At 45.7% G+C, this 24,932-nt stretch overlaps 2 protein-coding genes across 3 annotated transcripts in view; both read left to right on the top strand.

Annotated features, from left to right (window-relative positions):
- SNTB2 (syntrophin beta 2) overlaps positions 1 to 10,997 on the top strand; it is a 90,039-nt gene extending 79,042 nt beyond the window's left edge. Inside the window, exons 6-7 of the mRNA XM_074370520.1 lie at positions 2,307 to 2,491; positions 3,841 to 10,997. Coding sequence (XP_074226621.1) covers positions 2,307 to 2,491; positions 3,841 to 3,933 — 278 coding nt within the window. The 3' untranslated portion in view covers positions 3,934 to 10,997. The remainder of the gene's footprint in view (positions 1 to 2,306; positions 2,492 to 3,840) is intronic.
- A 2,578-nt stretch (positions 10,998 to 13,575) lies between these two features.
- VPS4A (vacuolar protein sorting 4 homolog A) lies at positions 13,576 to 23,724 on the top strand. Of its 2 annotated transcripts, none has more exons than XM_074370524.1 (11): positions 13,576 to 13,765; positions 16,922 to 17,033; positions 17,135 to 17,282; positions 18,551 to 18,609; positions 18,707 to 18,826; positions 19,321 to 19,477; positions 20,013 to 20,161; positions 20,494 to 20,575; positions 20,787 to 21,006; positions 22,037 to 22,177; positions 22,877 to 23,724. In XM_074370524.1, exons 1-11 carry the CDS (start codon positions 13,745 to 13,747, stop codon positions 22,976 to 22,978), a joined length of 1,311 nt encoding a protein of 436 aa, XP_074226625.1. In that variant the 5' UTR covers positions 13,576 to 13,744; the 3' UTR covers positions 22,979 to 23,724. The 2 variants fall into 2 exon arrangements, with proteins under 2 accessions (XP_074226625.1, XP_074226624.1); XM_074370523.1 differs by having other exon boundaries at positions 13,578 to 13,765; positions 18,548 to 18,609.
- The last annotated feature ends 1,208 nt before the right edge of the window (positions 23,725 to 24,932 follow it).

Below are 24,932 nucleotides of genomic sequence, written 5' to 3'. Positions count from 1 at the left end.
ACTTTGGAGTGCTGAATGTTTCTTTATCTCTCTCCCATTACCTCAAAAACTGTAGTTTCTTCCTCTCTTTAATACTTCAATATTTGATGTCCTTTGATTGTTCTTAAGTGTTGCTGCTCTGTCTTTTATATTTCTAATAACAAACCTGTTAAGCAAAATCAGTATGTTAAATTTCCTACCACTTATCTGTGTATTGGGTAATGGATTTATAGCCATCCAAAAGGATTTAAGTTGAATCAAGTCATCAGGATGGTTATAATAAGCCACTTGGACCATTTCAGAGCTTTGCTACTGAAGTCCAGATTCTGTCCCATCAGAATAGGGTCGCTTCTCACAGGTGCCTGCCCTGCGCACACGCGCGCGTGTGCACACACACATTTTCTTGCTCTCGCTCTCTTTTTCTCGTCACATCAGAATCAGAGGCTTTTTCTCTTCAGTTCATTACTCCTGAGACCCTCTGAGGGAGAGAGGTGTCAGGTACTTAATTACCATTGCCTCAACTGTTTTATTACTGTTTAGGGAGAAACCATTTAACTAAGACTATCAGGCACAACATTTTTACGGCCAGTTCATACTCTCAGTCAGAATTATCTGGTATTAATTATAAGTTTTAAACAAACTCAGTTCTAAACCTAAACATATTCAGTATGACCCTTACTTCTCCTTTTCAAAGTTGAGGTAATCTTAAACAATATTCTGCTTTTTTTTTTAAGTAACATGCACAGACACTGACATTTGCTTTCCTTTTCTTCCCTCCTGAGGGGAAACAATCCTAAGGAGAACACTTAAGAGATCTCTTGTACAAAAAGCTTGCTGGGGGTTAATGGCTTGCCTTTGCTAGTTGTGATCGCCTGATCTCACCCCACTAGTGATACCCCTGCAGGCAGAAATACTCGCCCCTTGCACTGCACCTCCTCCAGCCAGTGCTGTGAGGACTTGGGCAGATCCTTGTTCTCCGAGCTTTTCTTTTCTAGACTAGAACTGACTCCTCTCTTCTCATCAGATCTCAGTACCCTACTATGCCATAGCTTCAGGGATAGTAATAGAATAAAACTCTCATGAATACTGTACCCTGGTTGCCTTGATTGGAATCTATTCTTCCTCCAAACCCCTCAGCCATTCATTTAGAGATTAGTGCGTTGGTAGTTAATTTTATCCATGTTTCCCCGCCATCAGGCTCCTTCTCTGAAGGTAACTAATATTCAGGTTCATTGTCCAAAACTCTCTTCTTTGAGTAGTGCTGAAAAGAGACATTGCCAATATTTATCTGTTAGTCCTTTTCCTTATTTCTTAAACATGCCAGCTGCCTTGACTATTTGAGTGTTTTTGCATGAGCAGCAGGACACATTGGACATTGGTCTGTGAGGACTTGCTTATTTGGGAGCCATTCTTCCTGTTGGAAGTGACGAAGCCTCACTTGACTTGGGTCCTTTAGGTGACTGTAAGTTCAGCTCTCAAGGGCTGTGTTAATTCTCAGGTCTCAGAGGACCTCTTGTTTGCAGCCCCTGTGCTAACAACTAAACTGTGCTCAAATGTTAGCAAAACGGGGACTTCACCAGTCTGGACAGAAGACATTTGCCAGTCTTGGTGATAAAGTTTTTTTAAATCTCATCAATTCAGATGTATCTTTTGAATATTATCTTTGATAGGACTGATAATATAACTTTTGCTAATTATAGCTTTTACCTATGATAAACATCTTTATCCTCTTCCCAAATACCAACCAGTCTATGTTACTGCGCCTGAAAGGCATCTCTGCCTTTTCTCCTTTGGTTGTTCCTTCTTCTTGCCCTTCTTCCTATTCCTCACTGCCTATCAAGTTTGACCTATTTCTAGAGCCTATCTCAAGTCCCATCTCCTCCAGGAAACCTTTCCTTGACTTTGACCTTATTCAGTTTGGTATTTAGTCATGTTCTATACCTTCTACCTGACACGGTCAGGAATTTCATATCTATGCCTATCATTTATGAGGTCTTGAGAGCAGGGACCATGCCTCTTACTTCTCCAGTACCACACAGAGCCTACTCTCAGTACAAGCATTCATGTGATGTTCACTGAGTTGAACTGAATCAGATCAGCTGTCAAAGAAAGTTATGATAATTTCTTCGTCATCTCAATCGAGATGTTGACTTGAGGGACGAAAACAAAATTCACGTCAGGAGGTTCCAAATAGGTTAGGTACTCCACATTCTCAAGAAAATTCTTGCTTTTTTTTTTTTTTTTTTAAGTCAGAAGGATCCTGTGTCACTTGCTAACTGAATTTGGAACTTTATTAATGACATTTTGTTTTTTGCTGTCTTCAATAGGCTGCACATTAAATGGCCAAGAGGTAAGACTCACTGTCCACTATGAAAATGGATTCACCATCTCCAGGGAAAATGGAGGTTCCAGCAGCATATTGTACCGCTACCCCTTTGAAAGGCTGAAAATGTCTGCTGATGATGGCATCAGAAATCTGTATCTGGATTTTGGTGGTCCTGAGGGAGAACTGGTAAGAGTATTTCTGAAAAACACATTTATTCTAATAGGTATTCTCTTTGTTTCTCATTGCTCCTTACCTCTTACATAGAAAATTATGGACTTAGGGACTGATACTCCATTTGGAGCCAGGAAATTCTCTTTCAATTTTCAAAGATCTTTTGGGTTTGGTCTGGGGTTTGTTTGTTTGTTTCTTGTTTCCCCCACATTAGGAAATCAATTCCCTTTTTAAAAAGTTTTGTTTGAATGTTAGAAAGAAAAAATAGCCCTTTTAAGAAGCAGGCTTTTATCAAATAAAAGATATAAAATACTAAACCTGGCAAACTTTAATAAATGAATTCTATCCATCGCTATTATCAGCAGTTTGTTGGGATAAGAGTTAAAAGTAATAGAGTGACTTGGTTGCTACAGAAATTCTGCTGATCAGAAAAAAGATACAGCGATAATGTCCATACAGCCATATCTCTTTTTACTTCCTTGTCCTTTAAAGGTAACATCAACAGGAGTTCATGATTCCTCTTAGAGAACTAGAGAAATGTGTTGAGTGTATTTCAGAAATCATAAATTGTGATAAAGGAGTCAAAGTAATGCCTCTTCTTTCTACCAGTATTGAGCTAGTAGTCTTATATGTGGAATCTTAAGTCCACTGACACAGTCACAATTGGTGTACATTTGGAAAACAGAGTCCTGAAATTTTAGAACTGAAAGAGATCTTAGAGATAACGTAGTTCAAATGATAAAACTATGGCAAGAAATCTTATTTTAAATGATGAGCCTTTACGGAACTATGGATAGGCCATGGACCAGCCCTTGTCAAAAGCCTGTTCATCTGGTGTCAGCTGTCGAGATTAGAGGCCTGTCCAGATTAGAGTCCTGTGTTTAGGAAGGTACAACTAGCCCTTCTGACTAGCCTCAAGAGTTGTCATTCCTGCCACAAACCAATAAGGGGTATCAAAAATAATACCCATAGATGGTCACACTTCAGCTGAATTCACTGTGGTTCTCCCTGGGAAATATACTTACAGTTAATGTCTTCTGTATAGGATATTCCTCTTTCCTTTACATCCTCTACTTTTTAGTTCTTCCTACCTGGCATGGTGGAATCTAGTATACCACCAATAGTATCCTAATTGTGGATGTGAAATCTCACAGTAGTGTCTAACTATGAAATGGAATAAGCTTACTTCAGAGTACTCATCCATTTGTGGCTTTAAGTCCTCAAGAGTAGCCATAAATCTGGCACATTCTTTATCCAAATTCTTTTCTAAAAGTAGAACATCACATCCAAATTGGTTTATTTTGCATGTTTGTTTATTAAAGCATCTGTATGTTGTAGTGGTAATTAATGTCTTTTCTCCACAGACCATGGATCTGCACTCCTGTCCAAAGCCGATCGTATTTGTGTTGCACACATTCTTGTCGGCAAAAGTCACTCGCATGGGACTGCTTGTATGAGCAGCAGCAAAAAAAAAAAAAAAAGAAAAAAAAAGAAAATCGGTAAAGAGCCTTGAATGTCATAAGAAGTATTTCCACCTCAAAAAAAAAAAAAAAAAAGCACAAAAAGAAAGCTCTTTGCTCTCTCCTCCAGCACAGTGCCTTGACAAGGACTTGCAAATCACTGCTGAACTATAACCATGTTTAAAGAAGAGCCTGCCTTTCACAAGCTACCTTGGCCAGAAATCCTAGGACTCTAATAAGCTCCAAAATGAAGTTGTTGATTTATTGTCTAGTTTCCTAATGTGGTTTCTAAGTAATTAGGTTTATTTCCCCTGTTAAGAAGGGTGGCTCATTGATTTTCTTTCTGGACATAATCAAACATCCAAGAGGTTTTTTTTTTTTTTTTTTTTTTTTTTTCTTCTTCTTCCAGTAGGATTTGTTTCAGGCTTATCCTTGGCCTCTTGCTTAGGACAGTTGTCTCTTCCCAGGTGCTAGTTTGCAGTAGCCCGTGCTTCCTGGTCATTCCAGATAGGTTATACACTTTGTTGGAGTTTACTGTCCTCACTTACTCCTTCCACCCTAGGAAGTCCTTGAATTGCATCACCAAAGGGTTCTTCGTCTGTCCTGGCTCTCCCTGCATCCCACCCTGGCCATCACTTCCCACCACATCACAAGCTTTGCCACTCATAAGTGGCACTAACTCTTAAGATTTAGAACTTGTGAAATTTGATTTGCCTTGCTCTCCACTTCCTTTCTAGTGGTAACTAAGTTGAAAAGCAAGTTGGAAACCACTGCTTTGAAAGAAAAGTTTTGCTTGTTTTAGGATTTTCTGATTTTATCTTTGGTAGGAGCCAGGGGATAAGATTTCTTTTAAAAGAAAATCCTCATTTTAGCCTAAGCCATTTTTTATTGCTTACCAAATGTGCCTTTGGTTAGGGTTAGTGGAGCTCTATTAGTCATTATTTGAATAACTGGATATCACTGCCATTCCAGGGACATCATCTGTCCTAGTTTTGAGGAATAGGTTTTGAGGTGGGTTTCCTTAGTGTGGTATCTTTTCTAGTTGGCAGATCGCTTTGAGAAAGATAAATCCTGGAAAGCCAGCTTGTTTAGAGTACACTTTGTTAGTGAAGCCAGCTCTTTAGCACAAACATTGTGTCAGTGGCTTTGGGCTGTGTGTGCCCGTGCAGGATCCTGGTCCTGGCCCTCTCCTTGTGTGGCAGCACCGTGGCACGCGTCAGCAGCTGCTAATTCAGTGCTGGCTCAGCAATGCATCCTGCAATGGGCAGGGTGCTGAGACCATGGAACGGCTTACCGGGGCTTTGCTAAGCATTGCCAGATGTCATCATTAGGACATAGCAGCAGTAAGATTGCTGATGTTGTGACATTGGAGAATCACACTTAGCTTCTTTTTCCTAATTATGAAGAAACATCTGAAAATATTTAAAATAGTGTAATAGCTGTATAAAATGTCAGTGTTAGCATAGTCCCCAGACCTGAAAGAAAAGGTAATATTGACTTGGATGTTCTCTGTACTCTCTGAAGAAAGATCTAGGAGTGATAGTTCTCATTTACTAGATTTAACAGTAATGCTGTAAGAGGATATGAGCACTATGGAAGTGGAGGAGCAGTCCAAAGACTGAAAACAAAAACTAAACCCCACAAATGTACTACATGCAAAACAAGAGCTATTTGGTTTAAGTGGAAACCAACCGATAGGTGGGACATGAGGAAGAGCAGACTCACGAGCAGAGAGAATTCTAGCGAGACATTGTTACCTTGTTGTCTTCCCTCTGCCCATAAACCAGTTCTTCCCCCAGCTATAGTTCCCAAAATGAGTTATCTGATCTACTTAAAACCAGAAATTGAAATCTCTACTAGAATTGTCTTTCAAGAGCTTTTTTTATGTTTTGAAAATTCATAAACCTAAGTTTGGATACGTTTGCAAGTCAGGGAAGAAAGAAAATATCTTGAAGATCTGGAAGCAGAATTTCAACACATAATGCCCTCAGGTAAGGGAGGTTAGACACTCTTCGCAGTGAGAGTATTATTAATCTGAGGAGTTGAATGATGCAGTCACAGACTTTTGCAGCAAAGCCATTTGGCTGAGGTTTTCTGTTAGTGTGAAAGGTTAAGCCAATGAAAATATTTTTAGGGGAAACTTCTGAGCCACCCTGCTCATTCATTACATGAAAAAGATCTGTTAAAAAGGTGTGATTAAAATTTGGGCAGAAGAGGTAAGGCATTGTGTGCATTTCAGCTCATTTTGCTCAAGCTTAAACTGTCATAGCACCTAGGTCCATAGCGTTTCTAATATTTCTTGAGTCTGGATGGGAAGTGAAGGTGTATGGGGGAGTTTCCTTTGACCACTAGCGCCCCCAAGAGCACGAGCCCTTACGCTGCTTGTTTAACATCACAGCTTTGTAATCATGGGTGATCAGGTTGTTCTTCAAGCAAATGTGTTTGTGGGATTTTCACACCACAGATGAAGTACTAGATTTCTATGAATGGGACAGCCTTGATAAATAGATATTTTGTATTAAGATGCCAAAAGGTGGCAAATTATTTTCAAATGATAACTGAAAATGGGCATTTTTGATATTTCACATCTTTTCTAGAACAGCTGACTTTTCATTTCTTTTTCATTTTGAATTAGGAAAATTATTGAGAATGTGGTGGGCTTCCACATGTCGAATGAAAAGAAACTGCAGATGGTGTCCCCTCATTACACTGGCCACTTCCTGCGCCCTCGGGACCTAGGGCTTAGATGTCTTCTCCACATTCCACACATGCCTATGAGCAGCAAACTGGTGTGTGAAAATTCTTCCTCCCTGTTTCCTAAAACTTCTCCCCTTCCTCTGCAAAAAAAAAAAAAAAAAGAAAAAAAAAAAGAGGAACAAAGGAGAAAAGGCTCAGTTATTCCTTTTCTGAAAAAGGTGAGTCCTTCCCTGAAGTCATCAGACAAACCTTACCTAGAAATTAGTATCTGACATTTTATATGAAGAAATACTTTAATGTATGTTTATACAGTATTTATTAGGTAGTTGTAACTGTAAACGCACCTACCTAGTAGAGTTTCAGATTAAATATCGGGACATGTACAGGAGTCAAAAATATTACTTTAAATGTCATTCACCTGTTTTAAAGCCATGTGTTAGCACTTTTTAGGCTTGGTAATATCTTATAGTGCCTGTTTTTATCATCTGTACTCTCAACTTTGTTATTGAAAATTATTGCATGGCAGGAGAGATTGAATTATTTATTTCTTATATTTTTATATGTGGAAAAATCTCTCTAACCAAAAATGATTAAAGTTGTTACTGATTGTTTTCTTAATTTATCCCCCCAAACAATATGGTAACAAAGCTTTTTTCATCTGATTAAATGCACTTAGCTAATAAACCAAAATTTATTATTTTCTTTTTTTCAAAGTTTATTCTATAAAAAAAATAATTAAGCTGTGTGGAATCTGGACAAGATTATGTTTCTCCCCAGAAAAAACACATTTCACTGTAAGTGGTTTTGATGGACAAGTGTGACCACTTTTGAGAAAAGGTTATAATGGATTTTTTTTTTAATTTTGTGAGAATCTCCAGGTCTTCTTGTTTAATCTATATACATATGGATAAATTTATATGTTTTCAAAAACATGGAAGAATCTCCATATTTTAAATGCAAATTATCTTGCAAGCTGCTATGCAAAATCTATTAAAAGCCCTACCTAGTTAAAGAGTTAAACATTTTCGAAGTTTTCAGGGAAGACCTGTAGACTTGAGCACTTTCTCTGCTTTTTTGTATCTTAGACACTTATGCAAATTATGTTCTTATTATTTTCACTGGTTATAAGCTATTGATTGTACATAATATTTAAGCCATCCAAATATCCAGCATACATTTCCATGTCGCTGCCATCCACCATTGACGCCATGAATGAAATGGCTGGTTAGAAAACCCAAGGTCGTCTTTTTTTTCAATCCCCAATGAAGAAGTAAAATGCCAGATCTCTTTGGTCTCAAAGCATATTGAGATCTGCATACCTGTGTAAGGAAAGAGACTTATTTGGGATTCTGCTTAAAGTTGAATGTGACTATAGTCATATTCATTCATTTTGTATAACTCTATCAGGTGTATTATGTGCCAGGTGGTATTATATCTCACCTTGAGATTGGAAATCTCTTTCATTTATATTTTAAATGTTATTGTAGCTTTTTTTTCTCCTTTAGATGAAAGTAGAGGAATCTGCCATCTTCTACCATTCTCTCTTTGTGTTCCTATTTTAATTGCTTGCTAATCTAGAATTATTTTGACTTTCTAAATACTGTCTTTAAAATTGACAGCAGCAGTTCCCCACCCCCCACCACCACCTTTTTAAGCTCTTTCACTGTGCTGGGCATAGAGACACTCAATAAATGTATGATGATAGACAATTCTTAAATAATTATGTTACGTATCAAAACTATGTGTTTTTGATCAATATAGCTATTCCTATAGTATAATGATATTAAGTGAAATTTATTTTACACTAGTAATAGACTACTTAAGTGGCTTATTTGAAACCCTTTCTCTAAAGAGCACACACACACATCTAGCAGATAATTTCAAGTTAAGGTAATTTCAAGTTAAGGTAAGGTACAATAAATAGACACATAGAACACATCTATCTTCTTATCTCTTTTCAGCACTAGCTAAACTGCCAACTGGAAGAATGGTTATGTATTAACTCAAAAAAATATTTCAACAAGATTTCTTCTTTTATAAACTTGATAAACTTGAGCTTAATCTCTTGTCACCTCTTACTCTTCCTTTCCACTTCAGGTGACTGAACCAAAGTATATTCTGGTTTTAAAAGTCGATCTACATCTGATGTAATGCATAAATATGCCATTTGCAAATGATTGCTTGCTCTCCATTAGCCTGTATTCAACAAAAGTCTACCATACAAACTGTAATCCTTAAATTGCCACAAAATAGACTGGTTGAAACTAAAAGGATATAACAGAAATGATACTTCATTTTAATGTAAGGTTAGGTATTCTGGTAGATTTCTAACTTCTGAGTCCTGTAAGTACTTTACTCAGTTTTGTAATAATCTTATTTCCATGCCATTGACACAAACACAAGTTTTTGAGTCCCTCTTTCGCCCAGTCACATATACACCCTGGGAACGCAATTGTTTTATCACCTCTTCCAAAGTGATAGAAGTCTCTTACAAATAGACAAAAGGTTCTCTGGGGCCCTACAGAAATTTTTGAAACTGCAAGCCTAGTTAATGATACATTAACTCATGTATTCTTTCATCTAATAAGCATTTATTAATGTACAGTTCTTCACAGGCACTCTGAAGGGTCCAAAAGAAAGCATCTGCCCTCAAGTAGCACATAATCCATTATTTCTCCGGGGCACCATGCCGTCTGTTTATCAGTCAGAAGTTAAGTAACTAACCACTTCATATTTTTACCAAAGTACATCTGCAGTTCTGCCCCTCTGGCAAACTGGAAAATATTTAAAAGGATATTCAATCTTTGGTCTGTGCCAGCATGAAGGAACTCTAAGCACATTTAAGTGGGTTGGTCTTTTCATCATGCATAATTTTTTTAATGTAAAATCAGACTTTAGTTGGGAAGAACAGTGTAGAATATCCTATAGGATAAATCACAACAACAACAAAAATTAAGCTTTACTGCCCAAAGTGGAAAGTCTTTTTAAAGAAATGCTTCTTTTAACTATAAACAACAAAGATAAATGTTATATTTCATCTACCCCCTCTCTAGATTGTGCTGACCCATTCATTTCCACATTTACAGCCTTTAAACATCTCATTTGCTGTAAGTCCATACACATGGTAGATGCACTGTTTCTCCATCTGAGAGATTAAAACTCAGCAAAATTCCACTTACTCTAGAATACTCGGGCATTGAAACTGAGTAGAAGGGGCACCTAAAAAAATTAGAGAGTTTTCCAAAGTTTTCATTCAGTAATAATCCCTTTATATCCAGCATGCCTTCCATCTGTCACTAGAGTCAGCCTCTCAGGCACATCCTTTGTCCTGCCCAGAAAGTATCCGAGCTGTCAGTATTTGGAATAGCATGGGGAACACAGTTTCCTGGGCTCCTTCCCCTTTGCTTTCAGTGTCCTGGAGTTGCACACACATTAGGTCATGCCTTTATTATCTGTCTTTAAACCAACCCTTTGACAATCAGGTGCTAATGATTGTGTATGATTGTAACCAGCACATAAGTATTGTCACGTGTCTGTTCCTCCCAGGTTGGAAGACGTGCTTTTGTTCTATTTCAGTCCTGTTCAAGTGGGTGTCAGTTACAATTTTTCACCTCAGTTTTGTGAATTAATAGAATTTGAAGGAGAGGAAATGATTTAAACTCAGTTTTGGGTTTGGCACAATCATCGATCTTTGTGATGCTCTTGACTCCTTAAAGCAAATCTGCCCTGTCATAAGAACCAACTTCAGATTGTTTTTCTCTAAGTTAGGACTCAGTGTTATGTTTACAGCCTGTTAGATGGGTTCCGTAAGATAGGACCTCGGTGCCCAAAGAATCTGTTTCCCTTTTGGTACCCAACCCGGGGTCTTTTAGAAGATAATGTGGCAAACCACTACCCAGAAAGGCCTGTTTTGGCTAATCTGTGCAAACTTTGATTATACCTGCTTGTATGTATTGTGTCCTACGCAACTTTCATTTTTATTGTATTAAGACTTAGAATACGGCTTATACAAAGGATTAAAAGTATGTGATATTCTGGTTTTTTCTTCTTTCTAGAACCCTGTATTTAAACAAGGCTTCTTTTTAAGTGTTGTTTAAAATCTAAGTCTCAAATCTTCTGGCATCACCAGACTACCAAATGAAAACCCATGGCATAAAACAGGGCAGTATTTGTGTTCTTAATAATAAAAAAGCTTTAAGTATTAAGTATAATGCATAGACAACACTTTCCCTTGAGTTGCACATCAACATATAGCATTGTACATTACAATGAAAATTTGTAACTTAAGGGTATTATATATATAAATACATACATACCTTTGTAACCTTTATACTGTAAATAAAAGAATTGCTTCTAGACTTGTATTTTTTTGTTCACTTTTTTATGTTAAAATAGTTTCAAACCCACAAGAAACTTTTAAGAACAGTATAAAGAACTCCTACATCCCCTTCACCCAAATTTGTCAACTGTTAACATTTTACCACATTTGTCTTTTCCTGACATGATGCTCATTACCCTTAAATTCTCTAGTGTGTACTTTGCAAGCACAAGGACACCCTCCTGTATTGCCATCCTGTAGCCCTCCCAATCAGGAAACTAACATTAGTACAACACTTCCACGCATCCACAGACCCCATTCAAATGGTGCCGGTCATCCCAACCACGTCTCCTTTCCAGCACCGGATCCTGTCTAATACCACATGTTGCGTCGTCTGGTTGTCACGTCTCATCAGCCTCTTCAGATGCCATTTTTTAAGCAGATTTAGGGCAACTCCAAACTCTTGAAAACTTAAGTTTTTGTTTTAGTTCTACCACTGACCTGTGTGTTGGGAGCTTAATCATTGGATCACTCTGAGCTTTTTCATACTTTGAGTCACACAGAGGAGGGAGATGGTTCCTCAGGAATCACATTAGAGAGATCTGTGCTCCATTTATTGTTATCAGTCAGTTTGTGTGATAATCTCAGCAAAATTTTGCCCTGGCCCTACCTCTTCAAAATTATGTTCACTTGAACCTAGTTTTTGTTCTTCCTCCTCCACACTGTTCTTGCCCCCATCCAAGGGGTTCCTTAATAAATTGTTCAGAAGCCACTTCTTAGCACAAGCCCCATAAGCTGGAGTTTGTATAGTCTGATTTTAGGAGGTTGTACTGGCTAAGGAGAGTTGGGTCCAAGCTTGGGTTTACAAATGTTACATTCTCAGCATCAACAGAATCCAACCTAGAAAGAGTAAATGGAATTGGGTATTTGCAAGTCAATGACTTTACCTAAAGTGTGGGAGCTGAGAGTCTGATTTCTGTTCTAGTGAGAAAGTTAGAACATGAAGCGATTGATCCGATTCAGAATCATCAAGCCCAAACATGCTCCATGTGCCAGCCCACAGATAACTTAAGTTTGGTGCATTTATGCCCCTTTCCCCACCTCCACCTACTCCTCCATCCCCAGCAGTGGCAACACCACTGCGAAACTGAAGGTGCTCAGAGCCAGTTTTCAAGCTGTCATCCAAGGAGAAAGTAAACAGTGGGTGACCAAGTGAGATGGGGGTGGGGAGGAGTTCGGTTTCCTGCCATTAGAAGCCTCCGCTCGGGACAGAGCTTCCTCTGGGCAGCTCTATCTCGTAAGCTGGGTCAGCATCTGGACGGCAGGCTCATGGAAGACAGAAGCTAAGCAAGAGGTCAAAGCTGAGTTGGCAGAACAAAGGGAAGATGAACACAGCCAGTGGATCTCAAACCCAGCCCTTGCTATGGGCTGAATTGTGTCCCACCCAAATTCACATGTTTAGCCCTACCCCCAGCACCTCAGAATGTAACTGTATTTGGAAACAGGGCCTTTCCCTCACTCTTCTGGACTACAGCAATATCTTCATATGCAATAGTCAGCCCATCCCTGTAATCTGTGCTCCATGCTAGCGCTACAGTCATCTATCCAATTTTAAAAAAAGTTTCCCATTGCTCTTAAGATCCAAAATCTTTACCATAGCCAATGTCCTGGGCCCTGCCCAGCTCTCCAGCATCAGTTCACATCAGATTTCTACTTACTTTCTGCTCTCTGGCTACCCGAGCCTCCTTCCAGCTTCTTAAATTCCACCAGTGGCCTTTGCATTGGCTGTTTCATCAACCTCGAGTACTCTTTCCCACTTTATCCCAGAAAGCCCCACTTAAACAGGAGCCTTTCCTGACTCCCTATCTGGGGCAGGTTGCCCTTTAGAAGCTCACATAGCACATGGGCCTTCTCACACCAGCTTCAACATGTTTATTACCTCCTGATGAACTTCATTGTTCTCCTCAAACTGTAGGCTCCCCTACTAGAGCTGTTTTGATCATCGCTGTATCCTCAGAAACTAACATATAGTGGACATTTAACTAAACATGGTTGAATTAATGTGAACAACCAATCTGCTACACTGAAGTTGACCTGGGTAGAGCCCCCTGCTTTAGAGGTCTGAGAAAAATCACTTTCCTGAGGAGAAAAGTAGAGTTATTATTTACAAAGGACAACAAAACTGGCTTTAGACAGAGCCACCGGCATCATCACAGTTACCAGGGACTGAGCCTACAGCTTCGGGTACACTGTTTACATTAGCTAGCTCATTCATTTTCCCCAAAAGGCAGAGAAGGTAAATATTATTATTACGCTCTATTAAATATCGGTGACCCAAATCTCTGGGAAGTCAGGCTTTATTGTGCAAGTAAAACCTGCGCTATCGCCGCTGTTTTATTTGAAGTCGGGTGCAGTACTCAGGATTCCACTCGGCTCTATCTCTGGCCCCGCCTCCTTGGCCCTCCAATCCAGCCACGCCCCTGCCACGCCCCCTGCCCCGGCCAGTCCCACTGTTCCGCCCAGGGCCTCGCCCCCGCCGCCAGGTGGCCGCGGGGAGCGGCCCCTGCAGTGCCGGTCGTGGCCGCCAGGGGGAAGCCGCGCAGCTCGGGCCCGACCGCTCTGGGCCGCGCTCCTCGCTCGCCCTCGGACGCTGCTCCGGCTGCCAGCGGCCGCCCTACCCGCGCCCAGCGCCGACCCACCGATCTCCCCGCGCCTGACCAGCACCTCGGCTCCCAGGGCCGGACCGAGGCCGCCAGCAGCGCCGCGGGGTGTGGGGCGGACACAGGAGATGAAATGACAACGTCAACCCTCCAGGTACCTCGGCGCGGCCCGACCCGGCTTGCAGAGGCTGAAGGAGGCGCGGCGGGGCCTGCGGGCCGGCGGGCGGGCGGGCGGGCGGGCAGGCGGGAGGAAGGCCGCCGTCTCGGAGTCCCGGCCTCGCGCCCCCGCCCCGCCGTCCTGTCGTCGCCTCTGCCCGTTTCTGTGTTCACGCGCTTGGAGCCGAGGGTCGCCTCCGGACCAGAACACCTGGCCCCCGAGGTTGGGCCGAGCCCCGAGGCCGCTATGTGTAGCCGGCGCCCCGGAGCCGCCGTGGGCATCAGCTCACCCAGGCCTCACAGGCGACACCTGGGGAGCTCGACCCCGCGGGCGGGCCGCTGACTCTCCCTTCTCCTGCCTCCCTTCGAACAAGCCCCTGCTCCTTCCTCGGCCTCTGATTTCCTCTTCTCGGCCAAAGACCATTCATTCCCTGGATCGCTAGGGTGGTGCTGGGGTGGCGCCACCTGGATGCATGACTGACCCATCCTGCGGGTGCTGCCAGTCCTTTCTGGGCCAGAAAACAAACATGTGCATGCCTCAGACCTGAGTTTGAATCTCGGCTCTGCCACTCAGTAGCATGTGACCTTGGGCTAGTTAGTTGCTCTTGGAATCTCGGGTTTCCTGTCAGTAAAATCGGGTAATACTTGTAGGGTGGTTGTGATCATGGCTGTAGATTAATTCAAGAAAAGCATCCTTAACACAGTGTCTGCTACATGGTAAATGCTCAGTAAGTGATGCCAGATACAGTGCTTTGGGGAACTGGGCAAGACATCATGGAAGAAGATGCATTTGGCCGGATATTCAGAGAATGAGGATGACGGTACCTGGAGGTAGGGGAGTGATGGTTACTCGACATGGAGGAAAAGAGGGGAACAGAGGCATGGAACACATTGGGGTACTAGACCAGGAATTTGGTGGAGTCCAAAATCAGACCCCACCATCCACCAGCAGAAGCTCTGATCTGTTAAAATAAGGGCTGACAAACATGGCCTGCAGATCCCACCTTGCCTGGACAGTTTATATGGCTTGTGAGCTAGAAATGCGTTTTCCTTTTTAAAAAAAAGTTTTATTAATATATAACTCATATGCCATAAAACTCATTCATTTAAAGTGTATAATTCAATGCTTTTTAGTATATTCATAGTTGTAATATGTGGGCCAGTGTGACTGGCTTTTTTCACTTAACATAATGTCTTAGTTTTTCACATTTTTAAGTGTCTGAAAAAAGAGATAGTTCATGATACCTGAAAATCATGATATTCGAATTTCAGTGTCTATAAATAAAGTTTTATTGGAATACATCCCTGCTCATTCGTTTGCATATTGTCTATAGCTGCTTTGGAGCGACAAAGGCAGAACTGAGTAGTTGCACCAGAGATTGTATGGCAGGAAAGTCTGAAATATTTACATCCTGGTCCTTTACAGAAAGTTGGCCACCTCTGTTAGCACACCTTTATTACATCCTCATCCTTTGTCATACCTGTTACTAGAGATGGGGCAGGGCTGGCAGTTTTGCTTGTCACCTTTTTCTACTGTTAGGCAAAACTGTCTCCAAGCTGCAACTGAGGCCTCTTTTATGTGAAAAACTATTTACGGTTTACGGCCAGAAAAATCAAATGTACTCTTAGGTGCATTAATTTATAGAGTATCTAGAAGGAGGGAGGGGGTGAGTTCTGCTCTGCCACATGGGAAGCAGAGCATACAAGGAGTAGTGTTCAGAACCTCCCTTTCAAAAGGACAGAACTCCTCCCCTCAAAAAAGAAAAAAACAAACAAGGAAGGAAGGAAGGAAAGAAAGAACGAACCAGAAGGAAAGATCCAAGCAAAGTGTATAGAGTGAAAAAGTCCAAGGAGCTAGGGGTGCATGTTCTGGAGACGGGAAGCCACTGGTGACGAGGACCCATTTCATGTCTGTGTGAAGGGCCTCTAGGAAGAGAGTAGACAAGTGAGGCTTGTGTTTAAGCTAATGGTCCAGAAAGGTTCAGGGCTCCTGGCCTTTATCTACTTGTAGTTAGTGTAGGCAGTGGAAGCTTGAGAGCAGTAGCCAACCCTCACCTTTCCTCATCTCTCAACCTGGGAAGTTCATTTAACATCAACCTAGTCTGACCTACCCCAGTCTGTTAGTTCTGTAGGACTCTCTGTGTCTTTCTGACACTTGTTACTTTCAGACAGAGAAAGGGCTGCACAAATGCCTGGTCCCTGCCAGGAGCTGGTCAGGAGGCTTATTGTTTGCTGTGGATGGAACTGTGGGTATACAGTGGGATCTGCCTGCCTGGTGTCTAGTGCTGTTACCAGCTTGCAGAGGGTAATTCTGGTAATGCTTCCTGGGTTGGTGAAGCCATGGTTTCTAAAACTGGATATGTAGGTGTGGGGCAGCTGCCTGAAAGAGCTGGCATGCCACATTCAGTCTAGAGCACAGGCCTCAGGATGTATGAGATCCATGATGACATGCTCGCAAAGTTCTGAGACGGTTCCAGAGGATTGTTCCCCTCAATTGGCAGCACAGAAATGCCTCCGGAGTAAGCAAGCACTATTCTTCCTGGAGCTACCAGACTACGGAACCATGTGTCTAAGCATCCCTACCCTAGATACCAACTTTAGGGAAAGTCTTTTCTTTTCAGCCTAGAGAAGTGAGTTGGGCCGGTAGAAAAAAAGGAGAGATCCCTTTAAGTCTATCTCTTAAATCTCTCAGGGTCAATGAAGGACTTTCCTAGCTGGCTGGCTTTCTCTGGCCCTCGAGGTCAAGGGCAGTTTCTGGCCTCTATGCTGAACAACACAGCAATCGATTGGTTCCAGTGTTTCCCCTGTTGCAGGCTCTCAGTCTGAGTCTATTTCTCTTTCCCCTGAGGCCGTGAACTAGAAAGGGAGCTCTCCCTTTGAGTCAGAACCTGAGATATTTGATAAGGCTTCCGCTTGACTGAGAAGGAAGTTGCTTTTAACTATATGAGTATGTTGTGAAGAGGGATGGCTATCTACTAAAGCTTCCTTTTAAGGCTTTTCTAGTTGGTGTTGGAAAAGTAGGCCAACATAAAGGTCTGCGACTGACAAATTCCCGGGCCTGGAAATATCTCTCATTAATATATTCCTGCTTCCTGGAACCCCAAGGGCTTTCTGGATCTCTTGGGAAGCACTGGGTTATGTTTTGCCTTTCCAGAAAGCCATTGATCTGGTGACAAAAGCCACAGAAGAGGATAAAGCCAAGAATTACGAGGAGGCGCTCCGGCTCTACCAGCATGCTGTGGAGTATTTCCTGCACGCTATCAAGTGTGAGTCACACCTGGGGCCCTCCCTGGCCGCCGAGCTCCTACGGGAGGAGGGAGGGCACACGGGGGCTCACGGGGGCCCCGACGTGGTTGCCCTTTTGTAGATGAGGCACACAGCGACAAAGCCAAGGAAAGCATTCGAGCCAAGTGCATGCAGTACCTAGACCGGGCGGAGAAGCTGAAGGATTATTTACGAAACAAAGAGAAGCATGGCAAGAAGCCAGTCAAAGAGAATCAGAGTGAGAGCAAGGGGTGAGTACGGAGGAGTGGAGGACCCAGCCGGGACCAGAGCCTCCACGAGCTGGTGTCCTTTTCCTGTGTCACTGTCATCTTGGTGCTGATGCTGCCTTGGATTCCACGGCACTTCCTTTTGGGGAATTCTACTCATAATAGTGACAATGCCTGTAGCTGCTTTTGTCAGACACTCTACAGATACTCCCACATATGCTGTCTCACTGGATCTGTATGGAAAAGCTGTGGGCAAGGTGGGGAGCCAGCCGTTGACTCTCAGGTTCCAACCCAGCTCAGCTTCTTCCTGGCCATGTGACCTTGGGCAGGTGCCATGACCCTAATGGACCTTCACGTTGGGGGAAAATAATGGGACTTTCCTCCTAGTGTGCTCCAAGGAGCAAATGAGATGGTGCAGGTAAAGCCCTGAGAAGAGAGCCTGGTGGGCAGGAAGGAGGGAGTAAATGTCAGCCGCTGTTACTGATTTATCATCTTCATCTAACACAGGCGGCAGCAGAATCAGAGGTTTAGGGATGGCCGAGGTCACATAGCTGGTCCTTGATGGAGTCTAGGCCCACAGCTGGGGCCTCTGTTTCTGACTCCAAAGCCAGTGCTGTCTCCACAGCCTCTCACCTCACATCTGTGGCTTGAGCACAAAGGCCAGTGGTGTCCTGGAGTCGAGGGGAGGGTGCCTGGCAGGAGGGTCGTGGAGCAGGAGGAAGGAGGGTGGCTTGTCAGCTGCCTCACTGAGGCAGGTGGCTCTGCTTCTGGGTGGAGAGCACACGCCCGTGTTTCCATTCCCAATGGTGGGAGACGTACAGGAAGGGGCAGGAGGGCAAGTGTCTCCAGGAGGGCTGGAAGTTTTAAGGATAGCAGATTACTTATGTCCAATAGAGACTGGCCCTGGAGGCATGGCCACTTGCTGTCCGGTTTTGAGTCTGTACAGAAGGCCAGTGACAGCCCCAAGTGCTTGCCCAGCTGCTCCTGAAGTCCAGCCACAGCACAGGTCCCTCACCAGCCTTTTAGAGAGGATATGCATCTCTGTTCTTGTTCCCTCAGTGAAGCAGCGAGGGTGGGTCATGAGAGGTTTCCTGGAGGATCCAGAGGGGAGCATTGATGGTGGGTGGTGCCAGCCTCCTCGGGGTGCATGTCTGCGGCCTGTCACCACTGGTGAGCAGGGAAGGTATCTCTTTAGCACCCTGCTGGTGGCTGGAGCCTGGCCTCTTTCTGAGAGCCTCCTTGCCGACTGCCTCATGCTCCAGCCTGTCATTTTCTGTCTTCTTTCTCAGCAGTGATAGTGACAGTGAAGGGGATAATCCAGAGAAAAAGAAACTGCAAGAACAGCTGATGGGTAAGAGGCTTGGGGTCTGTGACAATGGGAGGGGGGCATGGCAAGGACCCCCTGGTGGGTCGGGCTCCAGGTTGAAGGCTCTGCCTCCCTCTTGCAGGTGCCGTTGTGATGGAAAAGCCCAACATTCGGTGGAATGACGTGGCTGGGCTGGAGGGGGCCAAGGAAGCCCTCAAAGAAGCTGTCATTTTACCAATTAAATTCCCACACTTGTTCACAGGTAACAGTTGAACTATTTTAGGGCCAGATGCAAAGATACCAAGCTTCTGAGGGCACTGGCTCAGGGACCCCACTCTGAAGGTGTCCAGCTGGCACATGGCTCCCTTTGTCCTTAGCGGGCAAGGTTCCCGGCCTTTCCATGTGGCCTCAGTCGAGAGAGGAGGCAGGGCCTGCCCATCATGGTCATCGACTCCTTGGCTTCTCTCCAGTGTCAGAAACACTTTTGTGACTAGAACTTTGAGTCAACTGTCCCGCTGGTAGGCAGGGTCAGGAAACATTGCCAGCTACTGTCACTTTGCCAGGTCTTGGGGGTCATCAGCCAGGGCAGGGACCAAGCTCTCAGCTGGTAATTTAGTTCCCTTTACTCCTTTGCTCCAGAAAAAGTTGTCTTGTAGAACTTTTCATTTCTGATTGTGTGACTAAGGTCCCTCTGCTGTTTTCTGTTCCCTTCCCTCAGTCTGAAGGAAGCTCACTTCAGTTTGTTCTTTCCCGTAGGCAAGCGGACCCCTTGGCGGGGGATACTGCTCTTTGGACCCCCCGGCACAGGGAAGTCCTACCTGGCCAAAGCAGTGGCAACAGAGGCCAACAACTCCACCTTCTTCTCTGTGTCCTCCTCAGACCTGATGTCCAAGTGGTTGGGGGAGAGTGAGAAGTAAGTCAGCCACCAGGCTCTGCTCTGCAGGCAGCCCCGCCGCTGCTGGCGGCCCCACTTCCCTGCCCTTGGAGTCACCTCCCAGAGGAGCTGCTGTCGAGCGGCAGGGACAAGTAGCCAGGAGAGGGGTATCTTGCTAGCTTGCTGGGTGGGACTGTCCTGACACAGAGAAAACTGGAAGAGAACTTGGGAGGATGAGTCGTCGTGAGGGAAGGGAAAGGCACAGCAATGATAGCTGGGTGTCGAGTGAGCATCCTCCACTGGGGGCTGGGTATAGGTAACTTACTCCCCACACTGGCTTCCATGTCACCACAGATGGGGATGCTGAGGCTGAGGGGAAGGGAGTGACTTGTCCTCGGCCCAGAGCCAGTGAGTGGGGCTGCAGGATTTGATGCTGTCACTCTTCCTCTTGGCGCCGAGCTGCCAGAGAATTGGCTCCCACCATTTTTTCTGTAGTCTCAGCCTCTCCGAAGGAAGGGCGAGAGGAGAGAGGTGGTGGTGACTGGGACCCCAGCCCCGTGCCTCCCCTTCACAGGCTAGTCAAGAACCTGTTTGAGCTGGCCAGGCAGCACAAGCCCTCCATCATCTTCATCGACGAGGTGGATTCGCTCTGCGGATCCCGCAACGAGAATGAGAGTGAGGCTGCCCGAAGGATCAAAACGGAATTCCTGGTCCAGATGCAGGGTGCGTGCCAGTTACGGGTCCCCTCGCTGGCTCTCGTCCCACTGAAGCCAGCCTGGGGCTTCACTGTTTAACTGCAGCTGGATTTGACTGTACTTAGGGTAGAAGGAATACCAGAGACCTTGAGAAGTGACAGTGGCCCTGCCCACTGCCACCCCGCCCCTTCCGAGCCAGCAGGGCTGGGTGCTTCACCCCAGCCAAGCCAGCCGGGGCCCTGCTGGTGGTGGCACAGGGATGGCTCCAGATCAGGACACAGAGCCCCTGCAGTCCTTCCCACGGCTTCTGACTGCTCCTCGCAGGTGTTGAGTGGGTGTCCGTATCTCCCTTCTCCGCAGGGGTGGGGAGTAACAACGACGGGACCCTCGTCCTTGGTGCCACAAACATCCCGTGGGTGTTGGATTCCGCCATTAGGAGGAGGTGAGTGTCCCTGGGGCTAAGGGCTGTCTCCAGCCACGGTCAATCTGCTGCTGGCGGCGGGGGTGCAGCCTGACCCCGTTTCTCCAGAGGCTTCTCCATGTCTGCAGAGCAAGGTCTTAGTGAAGCCACCTTCTGAAGGGCCCTCCATTCCTCTCCATCGAGACCATCCCGCCATCCGCTCTCAAGTCCCTCCGTGTGCTTGGCTCTCTAGGTTTGAAAAGCGAATTTACATCCCGTTGCCAGAAGAGGCTGCCCGCGCCCAGATGTTCCGGCTGCACCTGGGGAGCACTCCCCACAACCTCACAGATGCCAACATCCATGAGCTGGCCCGGAAGACGGAGGGCTACTCGGGCGCAGACATCAGCATCATCGTGCGGGACTCCCTCATGCAGCCAGTGAGGAAAGTGCAGTCAGCAACACACTTCAAAAAGGTGAGCAGGCTAGCGGGGAGTTGCTTAGAAAGTGGCACGGGAAAGGCGACATAGGCTTTCTGTGCCAGTTCCCTGGCTGCTCAGTGACACATCTTGGGTCTCCTGGGGAGCCAAGGGCAAGTGCACAGTGAGCCCTCTGGCTCCAGGGGCTGGGGCCTCTCCTACTCTCCCCTTCCCTGTGGTTCCTCTTGCGTGAGGGTGACCATCTGAGATTTTGTGACGCTGCAGGACAGGGCACCGTGACTGTCACCTCTGCCACCGCTGCAGTCAGCACTGTGCTGGTGCGCCTGGTGCACCCTGCTCCGTGTCTGAAGAGTGGGGCACAGAATCACACCAAGGGGAGGAACTCCATTAACACGGCAGATCTCTGTCAGGTGTCGCCAAGGGTCCCACTGTGGGCCTGGTGCTATTCTACGTGCTGGGGAGACACTCATAACCACAGCAGACAAAACCCCCTGCCCTCCAGGAGCCTCATTTCTTAGAGGGTGACGAGAGGGGAGTGGAGTGGGGGAGGGAGGTCTGGTGTTTCCAGGTTTGGAGAGGGTGTGGGTAGGTTGCTCTCTTAAAGGAGAAGCCACGCTGGGTGATACTGAGTGAGGAGTTGAAGGAGGTGAGGGATTGAGCCTTGGGTATACTTGGGGGAATGTTGCCAATGGAGCAAGCAGCCTTCAGTTGGAAAAACATTTTTTGATATCACTGTATTTGTGGTGAGATTTGATGGAGTTGATGAGGAAGAGGAAGAAGAAGATAACAAGGCATTTGGGCCACAGATTGAGATTCTGGACAACAGTAGCTGGAGTAGCAGGCCAGGCATGAACCTCTGAAATCACTCTTGGAGCCACACTGACTACCCAGCCCAAGAGTTTGAAGGATCCCATCCTTCCTCAAACTGATGATCTGGAAACCCAGGTGTGCATTCACACTGAACCACTGCCTTCTCTCCAGGACCCAGAAATCTAAGGCATCCTGCCCATTCCCCAAAGGCTGAAGGCCAGTCCCTCCAGCCAGTCAAACAGCTATTTGGTTTCAGGTCTGTGGCCCTTCCCGCACCAACCCTAGCATTATGATCGACGACCTCCTGACCCCATGCTCACCAGGCGACCCAGGGGCCATGGAGATGACCTGGATGGATGTCCCTGGGGACAAACTCTTAGAGCCTGTGGTTTGCATGGTAAGTGGCCAGCTGGGAGAGAGGACTCCACAGAGCCCAGGAAATTAAGGGCTTGGGTCCAAGAATAAAAGTAAGCTTCTTCCCTTCTCTGTCCTGTGCTGTTGTGGCTCCTCTTAAATAAAGAATGGGGCTCTGGGTAGCTGGGGCTCCTGCCATTAGACTCAGTAGGGACCCAGGATGGAGGCCTTAGCAGTAGCAAGAAGAGTAAAGGCCAGGTGATAACTGCTTCATTCCATGGGTTTAGCTTGTTTTTTACACAGAAGGAACCAGTAATGTCTGTCAGCACAGTGTGATTTGATGCAGTTACACACGCAGCCTCTCATCTGGCTAGTCTTGACCTCTCATTATCCGAGTCTTGCTGGTGGTCTTGCCTGTTCTGTGAGGCAGGTGTCTGCCCCTGTTCCTGGTGTGGTGGGCATGCAGGTAGAAAGGGCTTCTGACGCAAGTTAAGAGATGATGGGAACTTAGATCTCTGAACTGGAAGTAGGCTGTCTGGAAATGACGCGAGCTGCCTCAGCAGGGAAGAGCGTCCCGCCCCAGGAAGCATTCAGGCAGAAGCCAGGCAGTGGGAGTCCTGCACTGGGCCTGGGAGTGACCTTGGAGGCAGGGCTCTTCCCACCCTGGGCTGCATGGGGCTGACCGGGGAGGCTGAGGCCCCAGAGCCCGGCTCCGCTCACCTGCAGGTGCTTGTCTTTGCAGTCGGACATGCTCCGGTCTTTGGCCACCACTCGGCCCACCGTGAATGCAGACGACCTCCTGAAAGTGAAGAAATTCTCAGAGGACTTTGGACAGGAGAGTTAAAAGCTTCTTCACTTGTGTGATGGTGAAGGTGGGAGGTTGATTGGGGTAAATTCATGGTCCTCCCCATGTCGGTGGCCTGACAGGGCTCCAGGGCTCATCCTAAAGTCACTATGGCGTCCCCTCTGCTGTCTGGCCACCAGCTAGGGAGCAGGAAGGAAGGGCTTCCCCGGCCGCAGAGACGCAGAAGCACATTTGGCTTGGGAATATTGGCGCTTCCTCCTCCTCCAGCTCTCCTGGATGCTCACCATCTCCTTGTCCTGCCTCTGTGGTTTTTTTAAAACCATTTTTTGTTCCCCTAAATTAATGCTGCTTGGATTTTTGTCTTGTTTATAAATAAAGTTAAAATCTCCCCAAAGCATCAAGGAGTAGGAGCCGCCCGTGCTGTGGGGTGGGGGCAGCAGACCTCCAGAACGGCTTGCTAGGCCCCAGCTGCCCGCCTCTTCTAGACCCAAGTTTTACTCCTTGTGAACAGAATGGCTGATGCCCAGGGTGCCCAGCCCAAGCCCTGCCTGTAAAGGCTGAGAGTAAAGCTAAGCCATTCGCTGCCTCTGGGCCCTGTGTCCTCCCTGCAGGGGGAGAGGACGGTTTTTGTGAGCACAAAGCTGTGTAGGTCTGAACAAGTGAAGGCAGTCAGGCGGGTTTCACTGCTGCCTTTTCTTCCCTCTGAATGTGAGAACACCAAACCCAGCCACTGCCCCTGGGTCCCTGTCCTGAAAGTGGGCTAATAAATCCTTTTCTCTTCTTGAGCCACCTGTGATGTCATCTTTGGTTCTTGTCTGGGGCTCTTTGAAGGCCACATTTGCTTCTGCTAGAAAGAACCTCTGGTCTCCACTCTCTTCTCTTCAGCAGAGTAGCCAGTAGGAATATCACCAGCTGCTGTAGTTGCCTGGCCTGTTCCCCATTCAGGGAAGCCTCAGATGTGTGGTGGTGGTGGGGTGTTTAAGGGACTGGGCAGTTCTTGTCCAGCCTCCAGATCAGAGGCTGCAAACTGGGAGGCCCGTGAGCCAGACATGCCTGCAGCTGTGCTTGGTTTGGTCTGCTGCCAACATTTAAAAATCAAAGGTCGACATAAAAATTTAGATCTCTGGTTTCTGAACATTAGATTAAATAACGCTGGGCCTGTGTTCCCATGAGGCAGCCTATCAGCTGCAGCTGAGCAGGGGCTGCCCTGATAAGAAGGGGACCGAGGTCCCCAGCTCACTGTCCCCGTGGGCTGCCTCACTCATTTGCATTACCTGTCCAGCCCCTGTGGCCATTTGAATGTGTGACTCCTGATGGTGAGAGCCGAGGCCCCAGAGCTGGCAGCCCTGGAAACGCTGAGGGCTCGGAATGGCAGTAGAGGCTGTCACATGTTTTCCTCAGACATATGAATACCCAGAAAAGGCTTGGCCTCCAGTTACTGTAGCTCTCCTCCCCTCCACACCCCAATGTTACTCCTCTAGATCTGCAGCCAGAAAGGTCCAGAACTGATTCCCTGGCCGCTTCTTGATCACGTGGGCCTTTGGCACTCACTCGGGAGTTCCCACGTTAAGTTGTTGATTAGTTCTGTGCCCTCTACCACCAATTACTGTTTGTAAATGCTGGACTACAAGCTGCCCACTGCTTGTACTTCATTTTATTTTATTTTATTTTATTTTAACATTTTTTATTGATTTATAATCATTTTACAATGTTGTGTCAAATTCCAGTGTTCAGCACAATTTTTCAGTCATTCATGGACATATACACACTCATTGTCACATTTTTTTCTCTGTGAGTTATCATAACATTTTGTGTATATTTCCCTGTCCTATACAGTGTAATCTTGTTTATCTATTCTACAATTTTGAAATCGTAAGTGCTGAACTACAAGCTGCCCACTGCTTGTACTTCATTTTAGTTAGTTGTGTTTTCTTATTCTACTTCCATTCACCGTTACTTGAATCGGGAGATCCTTGCCCTTTTTTTCAAACCT

The sequence above is a fragment of the Camelus bactrianus genome, chromosome 9 (genome assembly GCF_048773025.1).
Source record: "Camelus bactrianus isolate YW-2024 breed Bactrian camel chromosome 9, ASM4877302v1, whole genome shotgun sequence".
Lineage (NCBI taxonomy): Eukaryota > Metazoa > Chordata > Mammalia > Artiodactyla > Camelidae > Camelus > Camelus bactrianus.
The sequence above is the reverse complement of the archived record's forward strand: the minus strand, read 5'-3'. Positions and strand labels throughout refer to the sequence as shown.

Coding starts and splice junctions, on each gene's coding strand:
- VPS4A (XM_074370523.1), top strand. CDS start 13,745: ATGACAACGTCAACCCTCCAG. Junction 17,034..17,134: donor TTTCCTGCACGCTATCAAGT/GTGAGTCACACC, acceptor GCCCTTTTGTAG/ATGAGGCACACAGCGACAAA. Junction 20,576..20,786: donor GATTCCGCCATTAGGAGGAG/GTGAGTGTCCCT, acceptor TTGGCTCTCTAG/GTTTGAAAAGCGAATTTACA.